This window comes from Musa acuminata, chromosome BXJ3-7 (assembly GCF_036884655.1).
Source record: "Musa acuminata AAA Group cultivar baxijiao chromosome BXJ3-7, Cavendish_Baxijiao_AAA, whole genome shotgun sequence".
NCBI lineage: Eukaryota > Viridiplantae > Streptophyta > Magnoliopsida > Zingiberales > Musaceae > Musa > Musa acuminata.
In genome coordinates this window covers 35,405,198-35,414,534 of record NC_088355.1, presented here as the reverse complement: position 1 = coordinate 35,414,534, position 9,337 = coordinate 35,405,198, and the positions used below count along the sequence as shown (strand labels likewise).

At 37.7% G+C, this 9,337-nt stretch overlaps 1 protein-coding gene across 2 annotated transcripts; it reads left to right on the top strand.

Annotated features, from left to right (window-relative positions):
* Positions 1–2,955: 2,955 nt before the first annotated feature.
* On the top strand, positions 2,956–8,864 carry LOC103973935 (UBP1-associated protein 2B-like). 2 transcript variants are annotated; one of them, XM_018821625.2, is made up of 2 exons: positions 2,956–4,480; positions 5,442–8,864. In XM_018821625.2, the coding sequence occupies exon 1, from the start codon at positions 3,041–3,043 to the stop codon at positions 4,478–4,480; it is 1,440 nt and encodes a 479-aa protein (XP_018677170.2). In that variant the 5' UTR covers positions 2,956–3,040; the 3' UTR covers positions 5,442–8,864. The 2 variants fall into 2 exon arrangements, with proteins under 2 accessions (XP_018677170.2, XP_009386889.2); XM_009388614.3 differs by lacking the exon at positions 5,442–8,864 and adding an exon at positions 4,604–4,814.
* Positions 8,865–9,337: the final 473 nt, after the last annotated feature.

The window sequence follows — 9,337 nt, the reverse complement described above, 5'->3', positions numbered from 1 at the left end:
GATATCTCATATCCGAACCTCTACTTATCGCAATGCCTACCATATGTGTATGACTCTCTAGGCCCAATATCGAGCTAGCTATGAGTCATACTTATTATAACTCCTTCTAGCTCACTGAATTATTATCTTCATAATAACTCACTCGACTCATCGATTACGGACGTATTAGGCCACTATGCCGCAACCCTGAAACGATATAAGAAAATCCAATCCTTTGGTCCAATATGTCCTTAGTTACTATGTACCTATAGTCCCTCATTCATCTAATATACTAGAGACCGTATACCAAACATGGTGTTGTCAAACCCATACGATTTCTACTTGAGTCTCGCTCTAATCGGATTCCCCTAGAGAATTCTTTCTCTCTCTCAATCTGAATAACTCTAGCTAGGGATTCGTTTGAGGAAGAACATATAGGATATTTCTCTCATAACACCGAGAGCAGATGATCCTCTATCGATACTCAATAGCTCTCGTAAGGTTGACTACCACTCTCGATGACCGGTTGTACTAGATCTAGAACTTCCAAACCTATAAATCTAATATTAAAGAGTGGAGTACTCATATAGGATATCCTTGGTGTCTCAAGTCTAAGGACCAAGTATACCACTACGACAACGGAATCGTTGACTGATAATGAGGTATTATTAACCATCTGACATTTTATGAGCGGATCAATTAGTGAACTCATTCTTCAATGAGCACATACATTGTAGCCCTGTGTCCCCACATGAATAGCTATGAGACCAGTTACCTTCATCATATGGACCGGTATATAACATATCAATTTATTCGGTTATCTCAATATCTCTTTTGAGTAACTTATGACTAGGATTATTTAGGGTTTGTGTTTAAAGGTGAATCGATCTCATTATCATGATATCATTACGATCCAATTCCCATTATATAAATCCATTAACATTACAACATATATATATATATATATATATATATATATATATATATATATATATATATATATATATATATATATATATATATATATATATATATATATATATATATATATATATATGCAACAAGTAATATAAAGTGATAAAATATCAAAGCATCTATGACTAGCAAGAACACCTTGGTGGGAACGAGCAGGCGGCTCGAGTTCATCCTTTGGGGGTAAGGGACCTAAGTCGATAAACAAATTCTAGTGTCTCATCGGTGTTTGTGTTAAGGTGGATATATCCTCATATGGGAATTATGGCAATTGCCCTCCTGAATAAAAGTATTGTGGTTGGAGGTGAAGCCTCCTCACTAGTGTATTTGTTGAGAGATTTGGTAGATAGATGTTTCTACAACATCGAGCCATTCTTCTAGCGTCAAATTGTTAGAAAAAAATGTTATTGACGTCTTGGTCAGCTTGACATAATTCAGACCTATATGCATATGATTGACTAAAATGGCTTCGAGGTGGCTCTAAGGTGGATTTGAGGTGGCTCTAAAGTGGAGGTGTCGAGCTCCCGTGATGAAAGTATTGTGCTCCTAAGATGGCACCTGCATGAATACCAGAGTTGGGAGAGGTCTTTTAGTCCAATCCATCCGATACTCAAGTTAATAATATGATGTTCTTAAATATAAGCTCGAGAAGTTTGAGAAAGGAGAGAGTCCTATTTTATTTTTCTGTTTATGATGTATTTTTATTAAGTGAAAGAGAGGAAGGAAGTTTATAATGTGTCACAAAATAAAATAAGAGAAAGAAGTTTACGATTATTTTTCTTGTCACATAGGGAAAGACGGAAGTTTGTAATTATCTTTTTTTGTCATAAAAGATGAAAAGAAAGTTTGTAATAGTCTTACTTGTCATAACGGATGAGAAGGAAACTTATGTCTTATTTTTAATTTTCATCCGGATTGAGAGTGATGTGGCAATCACCTGTTTGCTGATAATAGATTCTCGATCAATATCATTAGTGCATTTCTAAATAAGCATTCTTCTTTATAAAATAATGTTTATCTTCTGGATTATATATAATGATAACTTATCTCAAAAACAAACTTTTCAATTTTACAAATTTTGATGCAAATTTTCTTTGTAAGAAAATCTCAAGCAATGTAAAGGTTCTAACCCCAAGGCATGAAATAATTTCCAAGTACACAAAGATTAATTTGCATGTCTTTATTTGTTGTTCAAAATAAATAATAATAATAATAATAATATTTATTATTATTAGTTTTTTTATTTTTAAAAAATTATATATTTAGCATGATTCTTTTTATCGATTTTTACTGATGTATTGATTAATTATTGATATGATATATACCGAATTATATCAAACTATACCGAGTATGAACACATGATATATGATGTATATTGATGTATCACCTATATCGATCTCTTGTACATATCAAATGATACGTTACGATACGATAAATCTTATTATTTATTAATATTCATGTCTTATGTTTTCTTTAACTCCAAAAGTAAAAAAAAAAATATTTATTGAGAAAAAAAAGCATGTTGGTAATTTTGATATTTGTTAATTGTTTTCATAAAGTATATAGTGGTGGGAACTCAACTATATTTGAGTTTGCCTTAATCCAAAAGCTTCCTAATTTTAGAATGCAAAAATTATAAAAGATGAACACTAAACAAACTTTTTATAAATAGAAAAAACAAATATAGAGTGCACAAATCATTTTGTATTTCTAATTTTTGAAAATATTAAAACATAAGCCATGTTAAAATTACATCTCGGTCATATAACTAGTGAAAAGTTCACTGGAATTGCTTCTAAAAGTTTCAGGAACGTTGAAATACTTCAGATAAAGAAAAAATAAAAGCAAATTTCCAAAACATTTTTTTCTGCAATTGATTCCCATTTTTTCAAGTTTTCAGAAACAAAAATAAAATAAAATTGTCAAACGGAAATTAATTGTGTGCTCTTGCACGGGACCCTATAAGACTCCAACAAAGGGCCTCCGTCCCCAAGAAGGCCCAAAGAGGAGGCAAATGACCCACAAGAGAGACGGATTCTAAAACCCTAAAAAGCGAACCAAACCCAGAGCAACCGTGCCGTCGGCATCCATGGCTACCAAGAAGAGGAAGGTCGACCAAGAGGATGAGCTTCTATCCGGCGCCCTAAACCACGCCGCCGATCCTCTCTCCCAGGCCCACCACCAGCCCGTCGTCTACACTCCGGCCCCGGCCTCTGACGACGACGACGGTGGCGAGGACGACGATGATGACGTGGGGACGCTCCTGGAGCCGCTGTCGAGGGACCAGCTCGTCGGCCTCCTCCGCACCGCTGCCGCCTCCGACCCTGCCACCCTCGCGGAGATCCGCCGCGTCGCCGATCTCGACCCCTCCCACCGCAAGCTCTTCGTCCACGGCCTCGGCTGGGACACTACCGCGGAGGGCCTCCGTGCCGCTTTCGCCAGCTACGGCGACATTGACGACTGCCGCGTCATCGTCGACAAGGCAAGCGGCCGATCCAAGGGCTACGGCTTCGTCCTCTTCCGCCACCGCAGCTCTGCCCGACTTGCCCTCCACTGCCCCCAGAAGGTCATCGAGAATCGCATGACCTCCTGCCAACTGGCCTCCTCCGGCCCCTCCGCCCCCTCCGTCCACCACCACAACCCGGGTCCGCACCACCACCAAAACCCTAACCCTAGCCCTGGCCCCGCCTCTCATCAGGACAACGTCTCGAGGAAGATATACGTGGGGAACGTTCATTCTGACGTTGACGGTGGCCGCCTCCTTGCCTTCTTTTCCCAGTACGGCGAGATTGAGGAGGGGCCCATTGGCTTTGATCGTCACACGGGGAAGCCAAAAGGGTACGCCCTCTTTGTCTACAAGACCGTGGAGGGCGCTCTAAGGGCCCTCGAGGAGCCAAACAAGAATTTTGAGGGTCACCTGCTCTACTGTCAGCGAGCCACTGATAACAAGAGTAAGGCGGCGCCCATTCAAACTCCTGCTGCTCCGCCAAATGTGGCTTCCAGCACAGGGACTCTCAATGGGTCTGGTTATGCAGGGACCCCAGATATGGGGTTAGCACAACAAGCTGCGATGTTAGGACAGGGTCTCCTTGGCATGGGCGGTACACAAGCCTTTGGTCAGGGGATGCAACAAAATGCTGCGGTGCTGGCTCTACTGGCAGCAGCTGGGCAAAATCCTGCAGCTTTTGGGATCACGCCGGCCATGATTACTTCTTTGAACCCTGCTTTTGCAGCTGCATTTGGTGCAGCAGGGAGTCAGCAAGCTGTAACTGCTCCAACCGGTCCTCAGGTAGCACAGGTGCCAACCTACGGAATGGGAAATGCTGCATATCAAGGACCTCCAGGGTATCATGCACCTACAGGTTTTCAAGGTTCACCAGGGTTGCAGGGCCCTCCAGGTTTCCAGGGAGCTCAGTCAGTTGCTCAACAAGGAGGTGGAGGTGCCAGTTCTTATCAAGGAGTTCCAACAGGGCAAGGTCCAATCTCGAGGCCACCAACTGGACCAATGGGTGGATATGGACCACTTTAGGTATATAATATATGCAATAGACCAATATTTCAGAAATTTTTGGTCTAAAGCACTAATCTATTCTGTTAATTTTTGTTTCTTGTTGTTGGATTGTCTCGCTGATTGGTGTTCCCTCTGTTCTAGTTTCATACTGAGACCGTGGTTATTCATGTCATTTAGAGATCACCTGGGTTTTCAATGTCTATCAGCTCTGGATATTGAGAAAGGCTTCCAATGCAATGGTTGCTTGAGTCCTGCGACTAGTTTTATTTAGTTTTCTCATTGATTATGGATGTATGGATTTTGGACCTTATCTTTTATGTTGATGTTTCTCCACTCCTTGGAATTTAGTCCCCATGTTCTGTGTAACAGTCAATGCTGTTCAAAATTTATCTTTCTATTATGGACTGTCAGCTCAGATTTGTGGGCTACGGTAGCTTGTTTTGATTGGAGCTTGATGACCAATTTACATGGGTTTTAGTGTCTATTGGTGCTGGATATCGCGAAAGGCTTCCAATTCAGCAGTTGTTTGAATATGGTGACTATTTCTATTTATTTTTCTCTCTGATTATGGATGTATGTATTTTGGACCTTATACTTCTATTTTGATGTTGTCCTCTTCTTGGAACTTAGTCTGGATTCTATCTTTTTATTATGGATTGTCAGTTTGGATTTGAGGATTATGGTAGCTTGTTTTGGTTGGAGCTTGATGAGTAATCACGTCTTCTCTGAGATGTGATCTGCAGACTAAGTTACTGCTGTTTAATTTTATGCTTCACCATGCTATGATATATACTGCATTTTGGACATGTTGTACTTAGGTACCTGCTTATGGAGTAAAATTTCTGTAGTGTCACTAAAGGTTTCTACCTCAGGAGTCACTTGGTTCTTTTAAGCATGTGAATTCTGAATTAGTTAAATAGATCTCTAGTGAATGTTTGATTTAACATTTGATCAAACTTACAGCTTTGTTTTCTGTTAGTTGCTGGTGTTTGATCATTGTCAATTCAACATATCCTCCTTCAGTCTTTGACCATGTACATTGATAAATGATTGCTTCGTGGATGCTCGGCATGCTTTCCCTAATCCCTACATCATTATGGTTTAAGGTAGATCTCTTGCACTGTTGATTTTATTATAATCCTTGTTTGACTTCATACCAATGCTTTCTGCTAAATAATTGTTTTCTCTTAGCTATGACCTCTGTATTAATGTCTTTTAGCATTTGAATATTGCATTGCACAATAGAATTGCAATTTATTCTGGATTAATGATTTATGCTGTGAAGATTATTTTAATTTGATAAGCATCAATAGCGTGCAGTTTATTTTCATTCACATGCTGTTACTCCAGAGTTAGAAAATGGGCATTGAAGAACACTGAAACGAAACTGTTTAGGTTCCATTTCTTGAAGTTTGATTGAAATGTCTCTGTTTCCAAGTTCACAAGTGGGACTGACATCACAGTTGACATAGCTACATTTGGCAACTAGAGTCATGACAATATCTGATGGTGAGAAGTTGATGTGGCTAGAGCAAGATCATGGGATTCAAGATGGAATTGAAAATTGAATATTTCTGGTGCTTCATCTGTGGTGTTTCTAGATGCTAGTGATGTATAAAAGTTGAATTAGCTGTCAGAATTTTAGAGTCATGGGAAAGAGGCAGCACGAAAAGTCAATTGGCTGTCAGGGTATCACAGCTTATGGCATTGGGAAAGATGAAAGGCTTTAATTAATCTCAAGTATTTGATTAAGTTCTGATTAAGACAATTATTAATTCAAGCATCCTAATTTAAACTGTTATCTATAAGAGCTGAGTCATATCATTTGAATTAAATACATAAGTTTGACTCAAATGTTCAGTTTCCTTGGCCTGCCTGCACGTTCCTGTGCCTACTATGTGCTATATGCATAGACCATATTATTTTATATTAAACTCTTTTATATTGTATCATATGTCTTTGTTGCTCAAATTTGGGTGTGGTGTATTGAATGTGATAGGGAACTAATTGTTCTGCATGGTTGTTGTACTAGCTATGGTCCAGCATTTGATATACAGGAATGGGGATTTGATCTAAAATGGGTCAGAACAACTTTTTATATACTTTTAAAATTTAACTTTGAAAGTACATTATGTATTTTAAAATAAAATAAAACTAATTGTAAAAATAGTTATTACTATATTAAAACTATTTTCTTTCTTTTTATCATATCTTTTCTCCTTGGTACTTTATTATCTTGTATTTATCGTCTCCTCTTATGCTTCTGTTTCCTTCACACCATGGGATCTGCTTCAAGGGGGTAGGTTACCAGAGGGCATGATGTTAAATCCCATGAATTATTTCTCTATTTGTCACTTAGCAGTGATGGACAGAAATTGAAATGATCTATATATTCTGTATATTGATTAAAAGGTCCTTCCAATTGGCTCCGAGAGCAGGGCACCATTTATCTTCCTCTTCCCCTTCAATCATCTCTCTTGCCCTTCTTATGTTGTTCTCTTCTTGTTAGAGGAATGATGCAACCAATGATAGCTGCTTTCTGTTTTTTTTTCTCTTATTCAGTAACTGATTAGATAGAATAATCTGATTTACCCTAGGATCGCTGGGCACAGATGATTTTGGGTCAAGTTGGAGACAGCCCATACCAGAATCTGTCATTCATCAACGGTAGTCAATGATATAGAAGAATCTAATTTAGCCTAGACTAACAGAGTGCAGACAATTTTTGGTTGAGTTGGAGAAAACCCATACTAGAATCTGTCATTCATCGATGTGAGTATGGTGGAATAATATGCCAATATGAGCATCATAGTCTTATTATAGTATGAAAAAAAAATGAATTTAGTGTAGAATATAATATTAATAAAATGTAGACTATACTTTAGAGTGTACAATTCACCATATTGTACTATTCTATTCTATTACAGTGTATAATATTGTCTAGTGCAATACAGTAGAGTATAAGGTGAGAAAGTTGAGAGACGAACAGAGAGGAGAGAAGTATGTGGGAAGAGAATGTAAGTTTGCAAATATATGGGCAGGAAGGAGCTTTCTGTTCTAGCTGCAATAATGAATCATATTTTCACATATCACAGAAAAATGAGACATTTATGAAAAGTTAGGTTTTTCTTGAGATGCCCCATGTTCTAAGAGCACTCAAATTAAGAGGCATATAATGGTGGTTATAAGATGAGCATGTTACAGTGTAATAATTGAAGTATAAGAATAATTTAGTTTTTCAATGAAGTGGCGTGCTAAGAATTTCTAAAATAAAAAATAAACCACAAAAATTAAAAATATGAGCTTAAAGATTTTCTTTTCCTATTACGTATAATACGATTCCTTTTCCATCTATTTGACACCTTTAGGTTCGTCTCTCTCAAATCCCTTGGCTAATCTTGATACTATGAGCTTTAGTTTAGACAAGGAGCCTTGTGGATTATCTGTCACATTCTGATGTGATATATATGCCAGTCTTACTTTCATTAACAAAAAGGTTTTCCTTGACTTGGACAATATATTAATAGGTATGCAGTTATTTCTGTTGTGCATTATTACCTTTACTGATAGATTATATGGTGCTTGTTATAATTTTACATGTCTCAATCAAGTGTTGGGGATTGGGAGCTAGCTTTATAATAAAGAACATGTATCTGTTTTTCATACCCTGTGGGTCTGCTCAAAGTATAAACAGATCTTTACTTTGTACTGGTTTCAGAATATAGATGAGTAATGAATAATTCTCCTGTTAGTATTTTCCCTGTTCTTTGTTTCTTAATTTCCACCTTGATGAGATGCATATTTCTAATCTGATGTGGTCAGATTTCTTTAAGCTGTCATTTTACCTCCAAGGTTTCCTGTTGGGTGTATGACATTTGAGTTGGTTATACATTGAAGTTAGAATTCTAACACTTGCATGATGGAGAGTTATACTATGGAAAATAAGTCGTCTTGTCAATGTTATATCAAGATGGAATGCCCAAGTCAATTTTTGTTCTGGATTTCCTGTCATATAGATTTCTTCCCTGAGTTGCTGCATTTCATCTTTTTCTCACCTAATCAGACTAGACTAGTACATTTACATATTTTTTTTCTGATGGCTATTAAAACTCAGCCACCTAGCTTTTACATGCTTTTTGGAAGATGCTATTAGATGTTATAGCTCCAACTACTTGCTTAGCATGTGGTTCAACACAAATTATCCGGAGGCACTTCTTTTCACAGAAGAAGAAATATACAAATGGTCATTTTAAATGTAAATTTAATTGATAAGGAAATATTGTGCTCTTTGTGTTCCTTGGTTATTTGAAACCATTTGGTAGAAAAGAGACCCTTTATGTAAGGAAATAACATATCGCCGCATTTGCTCTTGGCTGCTAAAACACGAGGGCAATGTTGTCAAGTGAATTTGTGATTTGGTTTTTCAACTGTTACCTTTATTCTTTAAGATCCTCCTTTAACTCTTGTATTGGGTTTATGCTAGCACCAAAATTGATTTCGGCAGAGAGCTTGTCAGAATCCTCCATGCAACACAAAACTGTTATACAAATTATTTTCAGAAACATCTGTTTGACATGGTTCTCTCTGTTTGCTTGCAAGGCATTGTGGTGTTTCAAACATTAAGACATGTTTGTTAATTTTGATGTTGGAGCTTATGATGTGCTCCCTTGTTGGTTGTGTCCTATTTCAGTTTGGTCATTTTAAGTTTGCATATGCTTCCATTGCTTCTGATTTTATTCTTCGCTTATACATTGCCTATTGTATTCCTGATACTACCGGAAGGGGCATGCATGTAGCAGCTAAAGAGACTCATGTCCTCCCGGAGAGGAATGAGGCCACGACAACAACGACGTATGACCATAGGAAACAAGAGGT